We start from the raw sequence: 25,223 nt of genomic DNA on the forward strand, positions 1-25,223 counted from the left end.
AAAACATTCCTTGATGTGGATTGGATTAGATTTCAGTATATGTTGTGAATTTGGTCAAAGCCTAAAGGTGTTTGGCACAACATGCAGCCGAGCAACCACAACCCCTTATCCTTGCTTAAATATGTTCCAATGGTGAATCATGCCAGTTATTGAGGTTTCTCTTACACATACAACTATTAAAATGCTTAAGAAGATTGGAATGTAGGCCACAAGTGACATTGACCACTTTTGTGATCAATTCCGGGTGCTTTTTTGTCATTTTGAGTCTTGACAGCCCATATACACATTCTGAAAACTGCACGATCAATCGCTAAAAGTTTGCAAACTCGATTCAAAAACGCAGACAATCTTATTCCAAAATGACACACATTCTCCAGTGTCTATTAAAGGAACATCCTTTTTAGAGATAGGGCTTATTCAACTTTTTTCCTACATTTAGATATGTGGGCAAATGCATTTTTGTCTCAGTGCATGGCATGCATTGTTTTAGTTTGGCAGGGTCGCCGGTAGCTTAGCTTAGCATAATGAATGGTATCCTATCTTACCAGCTAGCATGTCCTGAGTAAAAGTGAAAAAACACCCACCTTATTACTCCTTGTGGCCTGCATATTCACTACAGATATTGTCTTAGGACTATATTATGGGGAAGCACAGGCTAAGCACTACTACTTGGACGCAGTGATATCACGGCTCTCATCCTCATGTCCTCTGGCTATTGCGCGATCGCAATGTGCTGTGTGATATCTCCCCATAATATAGTCCAAAGACAAATATCTGCCTAGGAAATTGCCTAGTCTTAATCTGCATCGTTATTTTTACTTGTTGTGAATACGCAGGCCACAAGAAGTAATTAGGTGGGTTTTTTTTTTTTTTTTTTAATCACTTTTACTCAAGACATGCTAGCTGGCAACATAGGATTCCATTCATTATGCTAAGCTAAGCTAGCGGCAACCTTGACCTTAACCGTCATGAATGGTTATCTGGCTTTATCATTTTATTTTACTCCACTGCAGAGTTCAAGGAGATTGAAAGGCTAAAGTGATCTAAAAGTATAGACGGAATAAGTAAGAAAGAAGTTGGAAGATGTAAACTGTTCTGTAGCAGTTTTACGTTGTGTTGTAGGTTTGAAACAGACAGTTGTACGTGTCAGCACAGGCTGTGCTTTATGTGTACAGTTGTGTAACGTCTCAGTCAGACTCAGGAATGATAAGCTCATACTGAGAGTTTTGAGGTGACCGAGGGCAAAGCAATGTACGGAACAGAAAATACGCTCATATATCATGCGCTAATTTAAAAAAGCTTAAAAATGTACATAAAGAATAATAAAAGTAATCCAGAAGACTTAGGTTATGGTAAACCGAAGTGTCAAGCAGTCTTGTTTGCACATCTGTCTATCATGTTTGATGTTCATGATGCCCATTAATCAATATTTATATGTGAATAAAATGAATTATGTTCATCAAAATGAAATATGTTCATCATATAAATTAATTGTGTCTATTTAGAAGCCTTGGCTTAAAAGAATAGTTTATCCAAAAAATTTAATTAGCCCATGATTTACTCACCTTCCAGCCATCAGTTACGACATTGTTCTTTCAGACATATACAATCAAAGTTATATTAAAATAGATCCTGGCTCTTCCTAGATTTATAATGGGATTTAATGGCAGCCCAAAATTTGAAGCATCAATACATTATAAAAGTGAAGCTCCGGGCAGTTAATAAAGGCCTTTTGAAGCAAATCGATGGGTTTTTGTAAGAAGAATATCCACATTTAACAAGTTATAAAGTAAAATATCTAGCTTCTGATGGACTGGAATCGGACCGCATAAGCGTAACTGGTGCGACGGTGATGTAGGACATAGTCCAACTACGTCCGACGTCATCATTGCACCAGTTGCGCTTTTTTCATAAGTTGAATACGAAAGGCGGTCCATCGGGATCTAGGATACCATTAAAATGCTTGGAAGAGCCAGGCCATATTTTAATATAACTGTATTTGTCTTAAGGTTGTCATATACACCTAGGGTGACTTCAGGGGTAGGTAAATTATGGGGTAATTTTCATTTTTTGGGTGAACTAACCCATTAAACATGCAGTTGATTCATAAGGATTAATAACGCGTTAACGCAAATTCATTTTAACGGCACTAAATTTATTAACGCGCGTTAACGCAGCACGCATTTTCTGTTTGATCCGTGGCATAGGGCATAGCCCGTAGTTGGAAAAAGTGAGAGCAGTCAGACGCAAAGGATGCAGCAGCAAACATTAATAGAGAAAGAAAAGGGTTGACATTAATATTCTAAACCAAAAGGGCAGTTATTGCCTACATAAGCTACCATATTTTCTGTTTAGCTTTTATTAGACTCCAGAAAGAAAAGTGTGTTTTTTCACTGAGCACATTCTCTGCAGTCTGAGCGCGATGCACTGCAGCTCACTCTCGCTCAGGTAAATCATTAACACCATCACCGCTTACAATACACTTGTTTTATTGAACTAAATACATTACAATCGGCTAAAACGAATGCACAGGTTACTTTCCTGAACAAGCGCACTCCCGAGTCCATGTTCTTCACACTGTCCACGTGAATCACGGCCCAGTTCGGCGCGCACACGCAAAATACAGTTCAATAGGGAATACGGATCTCTTAAAGGGGCTGCACTATATTCCTACTCGTGGAATATGGACCTCCTCCAGGTATGCTGTGGTTCTGGTGCGCTCACTGGTACACATTACCAATTTTTCATACGAACTGTGCCCTGCTCTGAATTAAACTGCCAGTGTAAAAACTCCCTTTATATTCTTAAAATGAGAGAAATCACTACTTACTCTTACTTTTTAAGTTTAGGCTTAAGAGACAGGAACAATTTCTTAGATAAACGTCTATAACCTTTGATACGTCTAGTCTTCATCCTGTATTGATTATTATTGAATAAGTATGGTTTCACTAATAATAAATGCACATTTGCATAAAGCATGCATATTTGTCCATACCCATGTTGATTAGAATTTTAAAACTGAATTTAAACATAATTTAAGATACATTTACAATTGCTAAAATGTGCGATTAAATTGCGATTAATCACAAGTTAACTCATGACAATCATGCGATTAATCGCGATTAAATAGTAAAAACATTTTAATATATCAATGAAATCTAAAATGAAAGATTCTTGTTTTTTGTGGTATATAAAACAAAATTATTCCTGCAAAATTGACAAAATTCTCACTCTGCATTTATTTTTTAAGACGCTGTTTCACTTGGATATACATCACAATATAGCAGAAGTCTAACACAACTTTAGTTTCAATTCAACTTTAAATTGATAGACAAAATAATAAGATATATATTAAATATCATATATATTTAAAAAAATAATTTCTTCTGAAGATGAAGAAAGGTGTTATGTTTTTGGAACAACATGACACAATTTTCATTTATGGGTGGACTATCCCTTTAAGCGAGGGGAAAAGGCTGTTTGCATGTGTGTGTTCAACGAGGGAAGGGGAAAAGACTGCGAGCCGATGGTCTGTGCTCTGAGATTTCCGCTGAACTCTGGGAGGGGTCAGGCGCGGGGCAAGGTCAGGGCTCTAAACAAACACACTCACACACGCACGCATACAGCAGAGGGTCTATGACCAGTGTGACAGAGACTGATAACAGCAGAAGAAGCCAGAGAGAATGAAAAGAATGGAGACGGAAAGACAGCCATGTTTGATTACTTTTAACCAACTGGCCTCAAATTGATATTTAGTGAATGTTGAAGTAATTTCTACTCAAGTTCACATGGATGTCTTAGCAGAGTAACCACAGGTGCAGGTCTTCATATTAACTATGGATATATTTCGCATAAAGGTGTGGTGGTCATCATAGACTTTGAGTATGCAAAATGTCATTCTAGGCTTTGGGTATGCAAAATGTCTTCAAACACGGCAATAAATATCGACAGCATATGATGTCACTCAACGGCTTCTGTTTTAATGCACTGCAAATAAAAATATATTCAAAATTATCAAAGATGCGCAGCCCGACAGAACAACTTTGGCTCAGTCAGTGCTCTAGATTTGGGGCAGGACTACCTTTTTGGGCGACCAGCGGCAGACAGGCAGAATATTCAGGAAAACGGTCAACGTTTTTGCAGTTGGTGATTCAATTCCGCTTCACAAGGCCATTTCAATTTGGGTATCGGCCTATGCTGGTTGGACAGTTTGTTTTTTATTAACTAACAAGAATCGATTCATAGGAGTCATTTCCTATGATCCCATTTTGGGATTCATTCAAAAGAACCGGCTCAAAAGAGACATTCGTTTTGGGAATCAGCCTGTGTGATCTTGGTAATCAATATCGAGGCTGTTCATACGAAGATAGCAATTTTAACATCAGTATTGTTTTCTTGGAAGACACACACTCAACCTTTTAAATAAATGGTGCTTGATTTTATATTTTATATCTAATGGCATTCAAACATGTTTATTGGATTAAAGGGATAGTTCACCCAAAAATGAAAATTAACTCATGATTTACTACATCCTAGTTGTATATGACATGTATATGAGTTTTATTAAAAAAGTCCTGGCTAGTCTAAGCTTTATAATGGCTGGGATTGTTACTCTGTTTTTGAAGTCCATAAAAATGCATCTTTCTATCAAATAACGTGCTCCACATGGCTCTGGAAGGTTAATAAAGGCCTTCTGAAGCAAATCAGAAGGATGCATTTTAGGAAGAAAAATATCCATATTTAAAACTTTTTTAATTAAAGTTTAGACCGTTCGCTGTGCGTGGAAAAGTCTTGAAAGTGCCTTTTCGGAGTCCAAGATGCATGTGATGTCTGACGAGCGTACCTGGTTGCGTAAGCCTTTGAACTACAGAGGCACTTTCAACAGTTTTCCCATAAATTGAATACGAAAGGCAATTGCCTGAAACGTTACTTTATAAAGTTTTAAATATGGATATTTTTCTTACACAAACACATCAGTTCAATTCTAAAAGCATTTATTAACCTCCCCGAGCCGTATGGAGCACGTCATTTGACGGACAGATGCATTTTTATGGACTTCAAAAACAGAGCAACAATCCCCGCCATTATAAAGCTTGGATTAGCCAATGCTTTTTTTTGTATTCGTCTGAAAGAAAATGTCATATACACCTAGGATGACTTGAGGGTGAGTAAATCATAGGCTAATTAAAATTTTTTGGTGAACTATCCCTTTAAATGGGACTTAATATTTAGGGGCCACTCTGTCTTTGCATACATAACTTGAAAGGAAGACAAACATATCAGAAGTGGCAGTGCCAGTAACAAAAAAAAAAAAAAGTGAGAAGTGTCACTAAAGAGGAGGAAGTGTTGTCGTTAGTGAAGTGGGCGGAGCGATGGCGGTAAAAGTAGGAAGAAATGGTGTGATTGTGTGTCATAGTGAGACGTGTGAAGGAAGGGCATCATATCACAATGAAATGCATTTTTTGAGGGGGCCTAGAGAGTGTTTTGTGACCACGTTGTCTTTAATTCTGTATTAGAGTAATTCAGATTCATTAGTCTGCTTTTTAATTAGATCATTTATACATTTCATTTATATGTTGTGCTGCGTGCAGCTTCACGGATTGAGATAATTGACCCAGTCCCTGCTACAGAAACACACACACACAAACACACTGAGGGTTGATCCATTTCCCCTGGGGCCCTGTTTCACTCCATCATAATCAGTGTCTCTTCTCAGACACACTGTCACACAAACACACAAACACACACACGCAGCACCGCTGCTGAGGCCTGGAACATTCCACGCATTCAGCTGTATGTGGGAACACTTAAAAATAAGCTGTACACACACACACACACACACACACAGTTTTTTACTAAACCATTTAGAAAGAGATGAAGCCTTCAAGTGCATTGTGTAAAAGTGCCAAAGTCAGCTCATTGTTGGTTTGTAGTACACTTGTCGTGAAATAGAAATACACTTGTGATGTTTTTCTATCATTTTGAGATCATATGCCTTTGGATGTGTGTTTTCTGCCCCAAATCTAAACTCTGTGCGTGTTTTTCAGGTGCTGATATGTTATAAACATGAGTGGAGTGGGTGAGAACTCACTTGAGCCGCTGTGCTCGGACCGGAAGCGCAAACTCTCCACGTGTGACACACCAGGACAAGGGTGAGAGTTTTTTTTTATTTTTATAGGGAGAACGGAAACATGCAACAAGCAATGCATCATATATGATTTCCTCACTAAAATTCGGTGTGGTTTTTATTACAGATGTGATAAGCGCAGGAGGGAGCAGGAGAGCAAGTATATAGAGGAGCTGGCTGAACTGATTTCGGCCAACCTTAGTGACATCGACAGCTTCAATGTCAAACCCGACAAATGTGCCATCCTTAAAGAGACAGTGCGCCAGATACGACAGATTAAAGAGCAAGGTACACATCTGCTAGAACTGCTCTTTTACATATCAGTCTGTGAAAATATTTACTAAACCCACTGTGTGGGGAAATGGTTGAATTTGCTCAGTTTTATAAAACGCTGCCACCTGGTGGCAAGTGGCATGTTAAGTTAAATTACTGCAGTCTGACCTCGACATTGAGTTCATCTTTAACGCATTTGCTCCTTTTTAGCTGATATAAAAAATGTTTGGCCTTAAAACCCCCATAAAACATAACATTAAAAAAATACAAAATAAAATGCATATAAATTAATGTGAATGAGACTGGATTATCTAGCAGCAAAACTTAAAAATGAAAAAATCCATAAATCATTTTACATAAAAAAGTAGTGTAAAATAATGAGCCTAATTACTATATTTGTAAGATTTTGGGTATACGTTCTACAATTACAGCCCTGTTTTCATCCCACTCTTAATTATATATTGCATTCAAAAGAGTTTTCTCCACAAGTCCTTTGCAGGAGACAGGCCTAAACATGCCTATTTTCATTTGGGCTATATAACCCGGTCTTCACACAGCGAAACTATGAATAGGCGTTGGTGCTCATTCTGCCTTATTTAACATTCTGTCTGTTAATCTGGTTTTACAGGGATGAAATCTACATATTAGAAATAAACAGATCAAAAGTCCTTTTTAAAAAAAAAAAGCTGTTCTCTCACTTAGTATGCAAATATTTGGTAATATTGTGAGACATTATTGCAATTAAAAATAAGAGTTTTCTTTTTAATTCGTTTTAAATACATTGAATACGTTGTCCTTTATTACTGAATGACAGTAAAGCTGAATTTTTAACAGCAATTACCCCAGTCTTCAGTGTCACATGATCCTTCAGAAACATTTTGGTGCTCAATAAATATTTCTCATTGTGAAAGTTGAAAACAAACTTTTTTCAGGTATCTGATGAATAGAATGACATCAAAAAGCAGCATTAAAATATTAGAATTGTCATTAGTCACTTTCGTTCAATTTAATGCATCTGCTGAATAAATGTATCAATATCTTTCGAAAAAGAAATGTATAAAGATATACACTGCTATTCACAAGTAATCCATATCTGTACAACTTTGTGTATTTTTCTAAAATGTTTATAATATGTGGTTTGTAATCATACAGGTAAAAGCTCATGTGGCGATGATGATGTCCAGAAGGCGGATGTCTCCTCTACTGGTCCAGGAGTCATCGACAAGGACCATCTGGGCCCTCTGTTGTTACAGGTTAGATTAGAGACCTAAAGGTCAAGGGTCAGCCAAAGAACATTTGCTCATTTCTCATTCTAGCATCCTTACCAGTTATAATTTAGTATCTTTTATGGAGTATCCAAAGGATTGGGAAATGATTAAAACAAGCTTTTTTCTCTCTCTCTCAATCAGGCTCTGGATGGGTTTTTGTTTGTAGTGAGTCGTGAAGGCAGCATTGTGTTTGTGTCAGATAATGTGACTCAGTACCTGCAGTATAAACAGGAGGAGCTGATCAACACCAGTATCTACAACATACTGCATGAGGAAGACCGAGAAGAACTGCATAAAAACTTGCCCAAAAGCAATGGTACTAATGCTGCTCTATATATCTACAACAATGTTTTAAGTGAATGTTGATCTTAGACTGTAGATAACATAAGCTTATGCAGAAATAACATAAGCTAATGCAGAAATTCATAATGCTAATTGATTAAAGCAAAACATTTCATGTATGTTAAGGTGTGTCATGGGGTGGTGATGCTTCCCGTCAGAAGAGTCACACGTTTAACTGCCGCATGCTGGTGAAGTTCGGCCATGGCGGTCCTGGAGGTGAAGAAGGGGGCGGTGGGCCGCGCTATGAGACTATGCAATGCTTCGCTCTCACACAGCCTAAAGCAATGATGGAAGAAGGGGAAGGTCAGTTGTAAATGTATACATTTATACAGTGTTGGGCAGTAGCAATGCTAATAGACTTAACACAATTTTTCAGTAGCTTGTCAGTAGCTCAGTTACTTTTAAAACAGTGCAGCTTTTCCAGTAAGTAGCAGTGTAACAACCAAAAGCTACATTCACGTTTTGGTTCTGACAAGAGCCTTTAATGAACAAAACGAAGCTGTGTGAGCTCAGCTCAATATTCCGTTCTATGCAGGTACGCTCCACTCATGATCCGCTCACCGGTAAAACACTGTTCGCTGAAATCCCGTTCCGACATTAAATTTCTCTGTACTGTAGCCTACTACACTTGTTGTAGCCATTAAAAATGTATTTTGTTTTATAGTTATGTTTAAATATTATAATGCTTTTTTTTAAATTTCATCTTCGCTATATTGATTATGAAAAGTGAAAAGATGCCCAATATGTCAGACATTGGGTGGGTCAGAACAGATTTTGGTCATTTCATTAAGTTTGATTTGTTGAAATCCATTCTCTAAAGTGTATTTTTCTTTGAAAATTAATATATTGAAATTACATTGCATTGTTGCTTAACACCCCAAATATTATAACATACTTCATTTACAATTATTCAGTTATTTGTAACCATGTCATTGTAAAAAAAGGAAAGTAGTTTCAATGTAGCTAGCTACTTTTTGATAGTAACTTGTAATGTAGCTAACTACTTTTTCAAAATGGTAGCTTGAATGTAACTTAACTACTTACAAGTAGCTTGTAGCTTGCCCAATACTGCATTTCAATACTTTTTATACAGATTGCCTTTTTTGTCGTTCAGTTTAATTATAAATAGTGTTTTCTTCTTTCTGTCTTTCAGACCTGCAGTCATGTATGATTTGTGTAGCACGAAGAGTGACGGCAGTGGAGAGGACAGAACGATTCAGCACTAGGCATGAACTAACAGGTAAAATTTATTACGGTGCCATTCAACTCAATGTAAATCTCATGAATTAAATTACTTGTGAAATATTTCTTTGATTCCATCTACAATACATAGACAAGGCGAAAAGTTGTCATGACAGTAATTTAATAATTGAGTGACTTAAATTAATGAAATACTGTTAATGGAAAAATGATATAACACTGCAGGATATTAAAGACAAAAACAGTATTTAAAAAGTGAATGCACAAAGAATGTATGTGAATATTCCACATTTGTGCTGAAATAGATGAATAGCATTAAACTGAACTAGCAGGTTATTAAGCTTTAAACACACAAGACGGCATACATGTAATGACATATATTTACAATATATATTAATATTGTTAAGTATAAAGAACACTTTCATCAGAACAAAAAACATATGAATACAATGAAAAAGGTAAAGAAGTGTGCTATTAATATCAGTTCAGATTGGAATGGTGGACAGTGAAATGGACAAAAAAGCATCATAGACATACAGGTCTAGCACCAAATCTGAGCATCTGCGTTTGACCACAGGTAAACTGATCGAGATCGAGCAGCAGAGCCTGTTGCACACCACCATGCGTCCTGGCTGGGAGGATTTAGTGCGCAGGTGTATGCAGATGTTCCTGAATCGCAGCGAGGGTCAGCCCTGGTCCTTCAAGAGGCACTATCATGACGGTATGTGGTAGTACACCTGCATGGATTTTTTTCATTTCCAGTATGAACACTTTTTACATTTCTGGGGTTCTCAGAAGCGTCATAACTGAAGTACATTTCTATAGTGGTGAATGGAAGCTATAACAAATATATTTGTTGCGTTCCCACTTGGTTCAATATCAAAATACAAAAATTCTTGACACTGTTTCTTCAACAACAACAAAAATTTCCCTACGAAAGATTGATTACGGTGGTCAAAAGAAAGATGTCAAATGTACTATCACTCCATTAGCAGTTGTGTTAGAAACACCCACACAGCAGCATTAAAGGTGCGCTAAGTAAACATTTTTCAGTAAAATATCAAAAAACCACTAAGCCAGTGTTATATATTTTGTTCAGTTGAGTACTTAAAATGTCTCAAATGTTTCCAACTATTTGTAAATCGTAAGAAAATGTCTATTGTAACCAAATAGTAAATAGTTACCCACGGTTTCCAGTTATATTTTGTAGAAACGCTTTACTCTTACTGCAGTGTGCAACAAGTGCCATAGCAGCTGCCAAGTGAATGCACAGAGTAACATAATTTCAAACACACTTAAATGTATCTAATATGATAAACAGAGCTGCGTTACCTCATACTCATGACCGGAAAAGCAAAAATGGCATAGGCGACTGTGGCATAATAAAAGTCCCGGTGCTTGTGAGCCGTGTCTCACTCGTCTCTCATTAGCAATCACTCCAGCGACCTCGTTCAGCTCCAAAACGCTCGCCCCTGCTCTGCTTCACACTACAGTAATGTTAATAACTGCATCCATGAACATGATTTCTCCCCGAGTCCTATCCCGATTCTTTTCCACCGGCTGTGAGGTGAAGACCACATGTCCCAAGATTATGCGCTCAAACTTGGCTCAAACAAATAGGCGACCTCTAGCGGACAGAAAAGTTATTATTTACTCACTCTGATGTCATTCCAGACTCTTAGAAGAAAAGGTTCTATCGGCGCTACGTATTTGGAACTCCTAAAAGGTTCACTGCAAAAAATTATTTTCTTACTTAGTATTTTTGTCTTGTTTCTAGTCCAAACATCTAAAAATGCTTAAAACAAGCAGTATTTGCTAGACAAGCAAAAGTAATTGTCTTGTTTTGGGAAAAAATAACTCAAAATTGAGAGTGTTTTTGCTGAAAATAAGCAAAATAATCTGCCAGTGGGGTAATCTTAAAACAACATTATTTTACTTGCCTCATTGGCAGATTATAGGTCCTTCTAAAAAAATTAGCATATTGTGATTAAGTTAATTATTTTCCATAATGTAGTGATAAAATTAAACTTTCATATATTTTAGATTCACTGCACACCAACTGAAATATTTCAGGTCTTTTATTGTTTTAATACTGATGATTTTGGCATACAGCTCATGAAAACCCCAAATTCCTGTCTCAAAAAATTGGCATATCATGAAAAGGTTCTCTAAACGAGCTATTAACCTAATCATCTGAATCAACGAATTAACTCTAAACACCTGCAAAAGATTCCTGAGGCTTTTAAAAACTTTTAACTCCCAGCCTGGTTCATTACTCAAAACCGCAATCATGGGTAAGACTGCCGACCCGACCCTGTCCAGAAGGCCATCATTGACACCCTCAAGCGAGAGGGTAAGACACAGAAAGACATTTCTGAATGAATAGGCTGTTCCCAGAGTGCTGTATCAAGGCACCTCAGTGGGAAGTCTGTGGGAAGGAAAAAGTGTGGCAAAAAACGCTGAACAACGAGAAGAGGTGACCGGACCCTGAGGAAGATTGTGGAGAAGGACCGATTCCAGACCTTGGGGGACCTGCGGAAGCAGTGGACTGAGTCTGGAGTAGAAACATCCAGAGCCACTGTGCACAGGCGTGTGCAGGAAATGGGCTACAGGTGCCGCATTCCCCAGGTCAAGCCACTTTTGAACCAGAAACAGCGGCAGAAGCGCCTGACCTGGGCTACAGAGAAGCAGCACTGGACTGTTGCTAAAATGTCATTCGGAAATCAAGGTGCCAGAGTCTGGAAAATCATCAGTATTAAAACAATAAAAGACCTGAAATATTTCAGTTGGTGTGCAATGAATCTAAAATATATGAAAGTTTACTTTGTATCATTACATTATGGAAATGTAATTGGTGAATGGAAGCTAAATAATTTTTTTTTTTTAAGCAAAAACTTACAAAACAAAAGTTTTTTTTGTTATTTTCCCCCAAAACAAGAGAATAAAGAACCCTTTTTAAGTGCCAAAAGGGTTCTTTCTGGCCATTATAGAACCTTTTTAGCATAAAAGATTCTTTGGAGTATACTCAACTATACTTATACCCCTAACGAAAGTCTTTTGAGTATCCATACTCATAAGACTTTCGTTCATCTTCAAACACATCTTTTTAATGAAATCTGAGAGATTTCTCCCTCCATTGACAGTTACGCAACTGAAACTTTGACACTTCAAAAAGTTAAAGAGATCGCAAATTTAAAAAAATGGTATACCTGATGATGGTCATGGGACCGAAAGGTGAATAAAGCTATTTTGATGTGTGCATTTTTCTTTTCTTTTTTGACTTAATTTTTTTTTTTAATAATAACTGTGGTAATGTGTCATCACAGTCTGTGAAAAGCATCCATTGCACAGTTTGACTTTTAAATTAAAGGGGGGGTGAAATGCTGTTTCATGCATACTGATCTTTTTACACTGTTAAAGATTTGGAATCCCATACTAAACATAGACAAAGTTTCAAAAGTTAAGGTGGACGTTTGATGGGAGTATTTCTTTGTCAAAAATACTACTTCCGGTTAGTCATAAGTTTCGGCAAGTTTTTTGAGATCATGCGTCCCCATTGACGTTAGTGGGGGCGGAATTTCCTTGTATGGGCCTTACGGACAATTCTACCGGAAGCGCGTGAGAGAGAGCGAGGGAGAGAGCGAAAGCAACAGGCTATGCCCATCAAAACGCTGGTTTGTAGGATGCTGGACAGGTGACAATTACACATAGCACATAACAATGTCACCAAAAAAGTGGGTTTTTGGTTGCCAGACCAAGACAGTCCTGCACAGATTCGCCAAAAACCCCGCGTTAAGGCAACAGTGGATGTAATTTGCTTTTCCGGATCAGCAACTGAGTTGCGCGAATGTTTATATCTGTTCGCTGCATTTCGGTGCCGACTGTTTCATAAACAAGGCCCAGCTTGACGCCGGCTTTTCCAATCGCCTAATGCTGAAGGATGGAGCAGTCCCAACGATAAAGGTCCTAACGTTAGAACCGCAGGCTGTGAGTAAGAGTGCTTCAAATGTCTGTGTCTTTGCCTATGCTCATCAAGTAGCCCAAACATGATCACGTATAGTTAATTGATCAATGGAGCATGCGATGTGTAGTGCGTGTACATTTGTTTAGCTGGCCACTATATGTGTAACTTTATGTTTGTGTATTGTAAAAGCACTCCAAACAACAATACACAAAGGGGGGAAATATGTTGAACTAAATAAGCGCGCTTCTTCATTCAAATGCGCTACTATTCCGTGTCTATCTATGTAAACACTAGCCTGCGGTGCAAAACCAGTCCGCTTACTAACGTTACAATTGTCTACACAAACCACGCGTAAACACACAAACACACGTGCACAACTGCACTTCCCACATGTACACCTTCAAAGACAAAAATACGACGATATAATTCAAGTATAAATATGTAAATAACACAAGCCGCTAAGCATATTATATAGTTAGTGTATAACTTGTAACTTACCACATACAGACGTCCTGCTCTAGTCGTTTTTGCTGCTGCTCCTGTTCAACTGCAGCCTCTGGGTCTGATTCCGGATCATAGATGTATGGCTGTATCTGATTAAAAGCCATATTTTTTTTTTTGAATAAAGTTTTTTTACCGCTGTTAGGGATGACGCTCGACTCAACACACAGCGCGCTGCTGCACACGTCATTATTTAGCTCCGCTCACACGACACGCCCCCACCCGCTCGGCTTTTTTCGGAAAGACTCGGAACAGCGCATCTTTCTTATATAATTATTAAAAAAATAAAGACTTTTCGGAGATATGCAGGATGCAATGCTACTCTATAGGTACTCAAGATTGACATGACACTGACTGAAACTGAGTGTTTCACCCCCCCTTTAAGTAAAAGGGTCTTGGGGAAAGGATTTTGAAGGACAAAATGGAAGTGTGAATTCTGTAAAATGCTGCTTTTGCATGCAGTGTGAAATTGACAGATTTAATCATTTTTTTAAATAATGATTTTTTCCCCTTTTTATTCAGCGTTTCTTCATGGCAGAGCAGAGACTCCACCCTATCGGTTCTCTTTGTCAGATGGCACTCCAGTAACGGCACAAACACGTAGCGAACTATGCCGAAACCCAGTCACCAACGACCCAGTCACATTCCTCTCTACCCATCTTCTGCAGAGGTTTGTGCAAATCTGCCCAAAGCCAACAGTTAAACACTACTCTGATTTTACATGAAAATACCTCTGTGCTGTCCTCGCCCTCATCTCAATCTCTTTCACGCAGGGAGCAAAATGGATACAGACCTAACCAGGGTGGTGTAATGCGATCAGTTATGGGCAATGCAAATCCGAATGCCCAGATGGGCATGGGTAATACCAGGGGCTACGGCATGAACGAGCAAGGTCACATGGGACCCAGAGGAGGACCTATGTACGGCCCAGGCAACAGGATGAATCAAATGAACCCGATGCATCAGATGAATCAAATGAACCAGATGAATTCAATGAATCAAATGAACATGAATCAGATGAATTGCATGAATCAAATGAGCACTATGAATCAGATGAACTCCATGAATCAGATGAACTCTATGAATCAGATGGGCCATCCTGGCATGAATCAGCACCAACAACAGGGTCAGTTTCATGGTGGTGGCTATGGAATGGGCATGACAAGTCCCTCACAAGGAAGTCCTGGTATGAATCCTGCTCAACAGAACCTCATAGGGTCGCCGCGGATACGAGGGAGTCCTAAAATGGGTGCAAGTCCTTTCTCTCCTGGAGGTATGTGTCCTGTTTTTGCTGTTTAGATTAAATTAATGGAATACTAGGCCTGTGGAATGAAAACAGAATTCAATAGAAAGCTCTGCTCGGTTCCACAGCATTCAAAATGGGGATGCTAATTTCGGTTAATTTTCCCGACCGACAACCGATGCTCATTAATCGATTATTATCCGTTAACTGGTAAGATTATAATGAATTGGCATTACATAAAAATACAATTTACGAGTGTCTGTGACCCATTAAAAAGACTTTTTTCAAGCGTTTATTTAGCGTTTATTGCAAACAGCAGAATACAGAACAGCTCAACAACAGAACCTATATTCACACCATAGAGCACTGCATTTATGCCCGAGCCTGACGGGACCCGACTTTTTTACGCCCCTATAGGGCCGGGCTTCGGGCCAATTTTCACATCATACCTAAACGCGGGCCGGGCTTCTGACCTTTTTTAGGCTTCCCCTTTCGTTTTATATTTATTTTATTAATTAAAAGTAACGATGTGCTGCGCTGGTGGAAACAACATGAGACCATGCTTACGCGACTGTCAAGACATGACTCGCACATATAGAGTCCAGCAGCAGTTGGATGTTATGGTTATGGCCTTTTTACAACTGGTTCCTTCATTCGTTTTCTCTGACCAGGTATCTATCTGATTGCGAAACGACCAGGAGTAGGCCTAAATGCCTTCCGAGATTCTTTCGAGACGTATTAATCTGATTACTGAAACAAACCAATTCAGAAGGTGGTCTGAAAGCATTTCAGACAAAACTGGACACGTGTAAATGAATCTGGTTGTTTAAACCATGTTTAACCCATACATTTTACTCCTGGCAAATGGGTAAAAAATGTACGTGTGTGAGAGTGTGTTATGTTGTAGTCAGATAGATATGATGGTGGTGCTAACTTGATCATTTAACAAACAAATAATTTTTCTAAATCAACTTAACAAATAAACAAAATTAAATATAAGTTCTTTGACAGTAAAAACGGAACTATTTTAATGGCTGCAACAATGTAAGCCAAAAAAAACCCCCAAAAACTTTGCTCCAGTCGGACTCGGGCCGAGATTTTTGATAAGCTGTCGGAAAAAAACACATTATGAAAAGCATTAGACAAGGCTTCAGATGGCACTGATGCCCGGGGAATACAGAGACGTCTCGCTAGAGCGGTCAGCCTTTGGAAGCGACTTTCATTTGCTTTCCTCCACCAGTCAGGAGCTTGTATACTACTGCTGTATTGTAATACCGCATAGCTTATTTTGCCCGTAACTTTCTGTCGAAATGGTCCCACACAGTATGCTTCTTTCCCATTGCTTTATTTTATGAAACATGTCTGTGTCGGCACGTCTGGTTCGTTGCATGTTTTGACGCGCCCTGTGAGTAAAAAAATAAATAAAATAAAAAAACCTTTTAACCGTTTAACTGATAACTGAGTCAATCGGTCAAAATTCTTACTATTGGTTCTACATATTCCAAGCACCTTATGTATTATTAAAATGTATTATTTATGTTTATTAAAATTTTTAGATAATTTTATAATGCTCTCAGTAAATAGGGATGGTTGTCTATTTGTTTTTAAAATTGGTATTTTAACAAATATAATTGTATTTAAATCAGTTTTGCAGATATTTCTCTTTCAACCATCACAGAAAATGTGAAAAGTTTCCAGATTTCATTGGCCTAATAAAATATTCTAGTAGTATTTTGTCTTTTAAGCCCAAAATATACTTCAGTTTTGACGTGAATGCTTAGCGTATGCATAAGGCAAATACACAGCCTTTCAAAGTATGCTCCATTTGATAGTGTGTGTGAACACTGGCACTCAATACATGCACATTATCTGCGCCTTTTCGCTCCAGAAGTTATCACCAATGAAAATGTCCTTGTACTCGTTTAAACTAGAGCTGCATGTCTCTTTATTCCTTCACATGAGTTCTCCTCAACTTGGTTTGGACAACACACGCATGCTGATGATAAAATCATCAGTATGATAAAAAGCTTATGCTTTAACCTTAAAGGTGTCATGAACTGGCTTTTTAAATTTGATTATACTGTTGTCTGAGGTCAACTAATGATGTTCGTGTGGTTTTTACATTCAAAAACTTCATAACTAATAAGTAACAGGCTATTTTCTGCACACTGCCACACTGGAGACTTGGAAGTATATTGCATATTTAATGAGCTTCAGCTCCCCTGTCATATATATGCCCCTGTCAGTTCTCATGAGGGAGGGATTGTTTTGAAAGCGGCAACTGGAATGATTCTCTCAACCACAGGGCACGTAAACTTCTTTATCAAACAAACACAATGATTTATTTCTCATCCACCCGCATGACCACATGACCACATGACCCATCCGATCAGTCGATATAAGCGCAAACACACACACACACACACACACACACACACACACACACACACACACACACACGCCCTTCAAATATCAAATCAAGAGAGAGAGTACAGCACAGATCAAGAAAGGAATATTATTTCACTATTTTAAATTAATCGGCCTGCTGACTGGCTTATGTTTTGGTATCCCGTCTGGAAAAAGCATAGGACAATGCAATACTATTACGTATAAAAAACTAACTAAAATGTTTTACTCACATAAGTTTGTTGTTGCACCATTCCTGTCGGATCCAATATAGAACAATCAGCATTGTTTTAATCTCAACTGTCTACAAATCCAGCATTGACCTGAGATTTGTTTACAAGCGATTCCGCAGTGAAATGAAGCGAACACACAAATGTCTTCCCCACGTGAGCTGGAACTTCATTAAAAATAAAGTTCAATCACACATTCCTAATATTAGGATCCGAAGGAAGCTTATGCAGCGACTAGGGGTGTGCAATATTGACAAAAAATTATATTCATATTTTCAGGGATTTTCTCGATAATGATAATTAGACAATATTTTACAGGGTGTGTTATTGTGCCTGTACCTTGGTGCTGGTGATCAGCTGACTGATTGAACAAACCTTGATTTGAACAAATCTGATTCAACAGATTTGTTCAAAAAGCTGATTCACTCAGTAAGGAAACACCACGTGTGCTGCTGAGAGACGCAATTACAGTGCTGTGACTTTGTTTTGAACGTTATTCTCATTGGCGAAATAGAGTAATGGGCAATATGGTGTCTAAAATGTTAGTCACTTAATATTAAATTCTTGTTTAGCAAACTTGTATAAAATCAATATTACATTTATCATGCTTATATCTGGATTCTTCCTGTGATATTTATTAAAAATATTAAATAATGTAGACTCACGTGCAGTGAAAGAGTGCACCCGCACTAGTCATGTACTGTATGCGCATTGCGCACGCACACTCTCTGTGTGTGTGTGTGAAGGATATACTCGATAATGTCAGATCGCACATTGTTAAAACAACAATTAGGATATTGTCTTAGATGATATCGCATACCCATAGCAGCAACTGTGTTCTTCCACAACCAGGAATAGCGCAATATCTTGCTATATTCTTTGGCATGTTTATTGTTGTTGGCTAGCTAGCATGAGCTGATCACCTTTATGAGTCGGTGGGCAGGCTACTGAATTAGACGTGCATTAGAGGTGAGTTTCGTAGCGCTATGACATATAGATGCGCATAGGATCGTTTTCTGGGCCGGGTATCTATAAAAGCTTTTCTTTGACTTTAAAGTTTTCAGCTCTGAAACTTACAGGATTTTAGTGCTCCATTTGAAAAAAAACTTTAGATTTAGCTATAACTTCTTTACTTTGTCGATGTCTCAGGCATGCACTCTCCCATGGGTCCTGTTGGTATGGGCGGCAGTGGTGGATCTTCTGGTTCATCAGTTGGGAACACCTTTTCTAGCAGCTCACTGAATGCCCTCCAGGCCATAAGTGAAGGTGTTGGCTCTTCTCTACCTTCAGCTCTCAACTCACCCGCCCACAAATCTGACAGCTCTCCCAGCATCAACTCAACCCAGTCCAGTCAACAAGGCCCGACCGGCACCAACAAACCCAGCGCTGGTGACTCCAAGAGTCCGTCAAGTGCTCACAGCACAGGTTTGGATCAACAACAGGCCTCTTCATCAATGACCACGGAAAAACCGGACAGTCAGTCCAACAAGGATGGTTCCACTGGGGCGGAAGTCAACCGGAGAGTCCCTGACGGAAAGGGCCACAAAAAGTTACTTCAGTTGCTCACATCCCCGACTGAAGAGATTGGTATTGGGACTGCGACCGGTGGACCCGTCCCAGGTCGCGCCTCCACTCCAATGGGTTCCGACTCAAAGGAGGCAGGAAATGGCATGATGAGTCCTTCATCGACGGGGGTGTCCTCCTCATCCGGTTCATCATCAGGGAATAACCTAAATCAGCAAGGCTCGGGAGGAGTATCGTCCACGGCTTGTCCCAGTGGACATCACGGTACTCACACCTTACAGGAAAAACACAAGATACTCCACAAGCTTCTTCAAAATGGAAACACACCCGATGAGGTGGCTCGCATCACAGCCGAGGCCACTGGTAAGTCCTCACTTGGTTCGGAGCACCCAGGCGCTGAAGGGAGGAATCTGGATCTCAAACAGGAGCAGCTCAGTCCGAAAGAAGGAAAGAAGCCCCAAGCCCTTCTTCACTACCTCCTCAATAAGGATGACTCCAAAGAGCCCAACGCCACAGAGGTCAAGCCAAAGCTGGAAGAGCTGGAAGGGAGAGGGGCCACTGGAGGGCAGGGGTCAGGGGTCACAACCTCCAATTCTAACAACCAGGAGGGCAAAGTCAAGATCGAACCACCCGATGAGGTATTTATGTTTGACTTTTTTGGGAGGTTTATAGATCAAATCAATCCTATATTTTTTTTATTTATTTAAATGAAAACATTCATTTATATTTATCATGAATATACAAAACTTGGATCCAATTCATATTTATTTGTTTATTATTCTAACATCAATCCCTTTGTGTTGTCTTTACAGCTGGATAACTTGGAGAGTATTCTTGGAGGACTGAGGAGTTCTGGTTCTGGAATGTTTGGTGATTCTGGAAATGGAGGGATGGAAGGGGGCAATAAGCAAGGCAATGGACCTAACAGCACCGCACATGGTGAGTCACAACACCTCGAGGGCCTCAAAGCCAGAAGGGGATGTTGAAAATTTTATCTGACTAGATGACAACATGTAAACTTCAACAGAAAATGAACTGGACAAATATTTTAAAGGTAACTGCAGATGACAATGTAGATTACCAAAAGTGCTCCCCATTATGTTAATCTTAATGCAAATTGTATATGTAATTGTGCATTCCAGACCGGGAAGTTGTTGGTATGGGCTCTGGTCAACGTGTGCCCTTCCAGAGGGCAGTGTCTGTCGATGGTAAACCCTTGAGTGGGCCGGGCATGACGGGTAGGAGGAGCGCCCCTTCCTCTCTTGTCAAACAGGAGCACACTGAAAACCAGATAAGCATGGGTGAGTCTCATATTTTCAACATTACTTACAGTATATAAATGTAACTGTCAAACCATGTATATATTCATTCTATAGCTGAATTTTAACGTTCCCACCATGTTGTTCGCAGGAGGTCCAAACAGGCCAATGGGAATGCCTAATCGGCCCCCGATGGCAGGTGCGGATTGGGGAATGTCTGGTTCCGCCGGCAGCCCTGTTGGACACCCTGGCATGGGTCGTGCAGGTATGGACCACAATCCTAAGGGCATGATGGGAGGACCCATGGTTAACCGATCCAACAGCGTTCCTGCAACCAGATCCATGTTGCAGCAGCAGTTGATGGATATGGGTAAGTGCTGTTAATCAGAATAACTAAAATCCAGCAGTTCGGGCATATTACAACTGGTAATACACTGCTCAAAAAAATTATAAGAACACTTTTTAATCAGAGAATAGCATCAAGTAAGTTAAAATCCTGGGATATTGATCTGGTCAGGTAAGTAGCAGAGGGGGTTGTTAATCAGTTTCAGCTGCTTTGGTGTTAATGAAACAAACAACAGACGCACTAGATGGGCAACAATGAGACAACACCCAAAACAAAAATGGTTTTACAGTAGTGTTCATTTCGTGAGACAAGACGAGATGAGATGAAATATGTTTGTCAGCAACCTTTTTTTCCATGACTAAGACGAGACGATGACGAGACTGCACCAATGTCCAAAAACGCTGACTAAGACTAAATTAACATTCATTATTGTTGACGAAAAAGGACGAGACTAAAATGTTTTGCATAAAATCTAAGATAAAATCTCTCTTAATTTTCGCCAACAATCGTCTTCACTTTTTCATCACGAAAGAGAATATTCAGTGTATATGGCTTCAAAATATTCAGAACGAGTTTGCGCTATTGCTCAAGTACAGATCTTGTCTCAGTCCTCTGTCGCTGCCATCCTGTGGCTGCAACACAAAACTACATCGAGCAGGAAAAACAGTTGCCAACTGTCGGACATTTGGCGTGAGGCACACGTTTTTAGGCTCTGACTCACGTTCTCATTCTGGCCAAATAAATCTCATGCCAAATTTGTCAAGTTTTAATACAAAATTCAAACAATTAATGTATATTAGCTTTTTTCAAGTTATAAAGTATTCTCGTAAGTTTATAATATGCCATTGAAAATACACACGGGTGAGGGGTTCGAATGCCGGTCGCCATGTTGCTCCTCCATTGCCGGTCCTGGGTTCCTCCCAGAGTATGCAAGCAGTTCCTGTAGGATGAAAGTATTTATAACATTGAATGGCCACCACGCTTACCTGACATAAATCCAAAACAACACCTCTGGGACATTGTGTTCCTGTCCATTCGACGGCGCTAGGTTGCACCTCAGACTGTCCAGGAGCTCAGTGATACCTGGTCCAGATCTTGGAGGAAATACCCCAGGACACCATCCGTTGTCTCATTAGGAGCGTGCCCCGACGTTGCCAGGCATGCATACAAGCATACAAACCATACAAAAGGGGGGGCCTTACAAACTACTGAGTACTATTTTGAGTTGCTGCAATAAAAAATAAGCAAGATGGACTAGCCTGCTGCATAATTTTTTTCACTTTGATTATCAGGGTGTCTTTGAATTCAGTCCTTTGTAGGTTGATCATTTTAATTTCCGTAAAACGATGTGGCATCCTTTTGTTCATAACACATTACCCAGTCCATATTAGTATAGCTATCCAGCATGATATTTTTCCCCATTCAGATCTGATGTGTTTTCAAAGTGTTCCTTTAATCTTTTTAAGCAGTGTATATGAGATGAGCCCTTTCAAACTGCGTGGTGTTGTTTTCGCAGGGCCTTATGATGTAGGTATGGGGATGAATTCGTTCCGAGGGCAGGCACCACCACCACAGTCCCCTTCATGGCCAGACAGTGGGATGGGAATGGAGGGACCACAGAATGCAAACAGGTCAATTAAACGATGCTACACTAGATTTTTGTTTACACTAGTTTTAGTTCATTTGCTGGCTTTCGATTGATTTCAAATGCTTATTCGTTAAAATGGACCATATTATCACATCATCTCCCCTAAGCCTCAAAGCTTCATGTCAGAAAACCTCAAAATTATAAGACAGCACTGATTTTTTTAAAATTAGAATTACTCCAAAAATGTACTTTAAATCCAAATTCCCTTAATTCAAGATATATTAAAACAAGTGGGTGCATCTTATTACTTCTCAAGTATTTTTTTTTTAACAATGTTTAGATTGTTGTTACACCCCAAAAGTCAATAGCATCCTCTTTGCTTTTTATATAACAGGCTGCCATTTAATAACTCTCTGGATGATCTTCTGGTCCCTCCGTCCACCACTGAGGGTCAGAGTGATGAGCGAGCTCTGCTGGACCAGCTGGACTCTCTACTCAACAACACTGACGTCATTGCCCTGGAGGAGATCGACCGTGCCCTTGGCATACCGGATCTCATCAACCAGGTACTCAGCGTGCCCCGCTTCATGAAATAGATTTGTTCAGTTTATAAATAGCAATATATTATAAATCCTGTGGCATTAGAGATATTAGAGCAGCCGTCCAGTCACATTCCCTAATAACCAACATCTTGCTCTTCTTCTCCCTTTAGGGTCATAGTTCAGACCAGCCCCCTCCGTCAGACCATTTCTCTGGTCCTTGTCCGGGGCCTGACTCCTCTATGGGTATGGAGCCCAAGGGCATGTATGGGCAGGGCTACCCAGGTCCCCCATCCATGGGGATGCAGGGCGGATATGTCCCTGGTCCTAACCCTGGTCCCGGCCCTGGACCTGGTCCTCTGCAGGGGCAGTCAGGACCAGGGTTTAGCCCCATGATGAGTCAGATGAGTCAGCAGGGTGGTTTTCCTGGAATGGGTGGTATGGGTGCTATGCATCCTCGTGCTAACATGATGAGACCTCGAATGGTGAACACAACGAAGCCGCTCCGACTGCAGCTCCAGCAGAGACTGCAGGGACAGCAGGTGAGCAGTTGCACTACAACTGACAAATATGAGGAAGTATAACATGGCTTTACAGCTGATCCATGTTTTAAAAATGATAGTTTCCCAGAATATATTTTGTGTAATGTAGGGCTGTGACTTAGACTGGGTAAACCCAGCCTGATCTGCCGGCGATTAGATTTCGCCCTGCAACTCAATCTGGAAACATGTACATTATTTCTACTGCTTCTTTTTTCTAAAAACTGCTTCACTTTTGAGGGAACTAAGCACATACTGGCTTATCCACCTGGTGCGCTATTGGTGGGTTTAACACGACAGATGAAGAAGCGATGGGTCATTGGTTGCTCGTTGATCACACAATCTAGAGGTCTGATTGGTTAAAGGACTATCCAATTGCATACAGAGCTATTTGAATAATGCTCGTTTATCACACCTCTTGTGCTGTATAAAATACAGAGCAGACTCCCTAGACCAGTGTTCAATCTTAAATTGAGCTTGTTCTGTGATAACCAGACAAGCTGTGACTACTAATTAATAATAACTAATGACGGAAAAATCCTTATCGAATAATATCCTTATTGAATATTTCAATTGAAAACATTTTTCACACAATATTGTCATTTCAAAATGTTGTAATAAATATTAACAAAACAATTCAAATCAAATCAACACTATGTGGAACTGAACATTGGAATTTAAAAAAATATATAAATAAAAAAAGATTAAATATATATTTAAATAATAATATTTGTTCTGTAAAATTGTAACTTCCAAGCACATCACTGCAAAATTAGCAGTGCTTTCAACATCAATATACTTCCAGAACAGAACATCCAAAACAGCAAGAGAATGATTAAATGTTGCTATTGTCGATAAACTTCAGATACTTAATCTAGTCGGGGGGATTCGGGGGTGTGGGGTGGTGGTTAAATTAAACATATATTTTGGGTTCTAAATAAACCATAGCATTATATTTATCACAAGCAGAATAGTTGCAAGTTGCAGCCCTGGTGTAATGAACGATGTTACTTGATTAAATCTCATAACATATGGACGTGTCTTTGCTGCAGTTTTTGAACCAGAGCAGACAGAGCATGGCGATGAGGCCAGATAACAACCCTGCTGGAAACCCTGGCATGAGACCTAGCATGCAACCAGGCATGGGTGGACAGGTACTTTTTTTCCCTTTGAAATCTGAAATCTTTTATAGATATATTAATTTTCTCTCTCTAATATCACCCTTCCTCATCTTTCCAGCCCAGTTTTCTGAACGCTCAAATGATGGCCCAGCGCAGCAGAGAAATGATAAATCTTCAAACAGAGGTATAAACAGACCATTTTCAAAATATGTATTTATTATACTCGACTCCCCAATGACAATTTATAGTGTAACTAAAGTATACGATTTTATGCACTAAACACCAAGACGGATGTTAGATATCATAACCAGTGTCTTAGTTTTTTCCCTTTTCAGATGTTACCATTGTCCTCTTTTTCCTGCAGATGAGAAGACGACAGATGATGATGATGGTGCAGCAGCAGCAACAGCAACAGCAGCAGCAGGTTGCAGCTGGCGGCTTCAGTCCCCCTCCTAATGTCACAGCTCCGACCGGAATGGACAATCCTATGGGAGGACCCCCAATGAACCCGCCCGGCCAGCAGGCCTTTAACTATGGAGGCAACTATGGTATGCTAGTTATCATATTGGGATCTCATTCACAACTAAAGTCATCGTCTTTTGTTTTTTAGAGAATTGATTAGATGGTTGTGGTTTGCTATTGCTGCGATCTCATTTGATTGACAGGTTTCTTCGCCCTCACGGGCAGATTGTGAACGACTTTCTACTGCAGGGAAAGACTTTATGTCCATATATTTATAATTGTATCAAAATA

At 39.5% G+C, this 25,223-nt stretch overlaps 1 protein-coding gene across 2 annotated transcripts in view; it reads left to right on the forward strand.

Moving 5' to 3' along the window:
• ncoa3 (nuclear receptor coactivator 3) overlaps positions 1 to 25,223 on the forward strand; it is a 58,886-nt gene that overhangs the window by 29,492 nt on the left and 4,171 nt on the right. For both annotated transcript variants that reach the window (XM_067431692.1, XM_067431693.1), the window contains 19 exons: positions 6,048 to 6,152; positions 6,255 to 6,415; positions 7,553 to 7,653; positions 7,810 to 7,984; positions 8,137 to 8,313; positions 9,164 to 9,250; positions 9,788 to 9,931; positions 14,198 to 14,345; positions 14,449 to 14,948; positions 18,704 to 19,716; positions 19,891 to 20,017; positions 20,221 to 20,379; positions 20,489 to 20,707; positions 22,200 to 22,314; positions 22,666 to 22,837; positions 22,984 to 23,352; positions 24,402 to 24,503; positions 24,589 to 24,654; positions 24,835 to 25,018. In XM_067431692.1, the coding sequence (XP_067287793.1) occupies positions 6,067 to 6,152; positions 6,255 to 6,415; positions 7,553 to 7,653; positions 7,810 to 7,984; positions 8,137 to 8,313; positions 9,164 to 9,250; positions 9,788 to 9,931; positions 14,198 to 14,345; positions 14,449 to 14,948; positions 18,704 to 19,716; positions 19,891 to 20,017; positions 20,221 to 20,379; positions 20,489 to 20,707; positions 22,200 to 22,314; positions 22,666 to 22,837; positions 22,984 to 23,352; positions 24,402 to 24,503; positions 24,589 to 24,654; positions 24,835 to 25,018 (4,105 nt within the window). In that variant the 5' untranslated portion in view covers positions 6,048 to 6,066. The remainder of the gene's footprint in view (positions 1 to 6,047; positions 6,153 to 6,254; positions 6,416 to 7,552; positions 7,654 to 7,809; positions 7,985 to 8,136; positions 8,314 to 9,163; positions 9,251 to 9,787; positions 9,932 to 14,197; positions 14,346 to 14,448; positions 14,949 to 18,703; positions 19,717 to 19,890; positions 20,018 to 20,220; positions 20,380 to 20,488; positions 20,708 to 22,199; positions 22,315 to 22,665; positions 22,838 to 22,983; positions 23,353 to 24,401; positions 24,504 to 24,588; positions 24,655 to 24,834; positions 25,019 to 25,223) is intronic.

The sequence above is a fragment of the Pseudorasbora parva genome, chromosome 22 (genome assembly GCF_024679245.1).
Source record: "Pseudorasbora parva isolate DD20220531a chromosome 22, ASM2467924v1, whole genome shotgun sequence".
NCBI classification, from domain to species: Eukaryota; Metazoa; Chordata; class Actinopteri; order Cypriniformes; family Gobionidae; genus Pseudorasbora; species Pseudorasbora parva.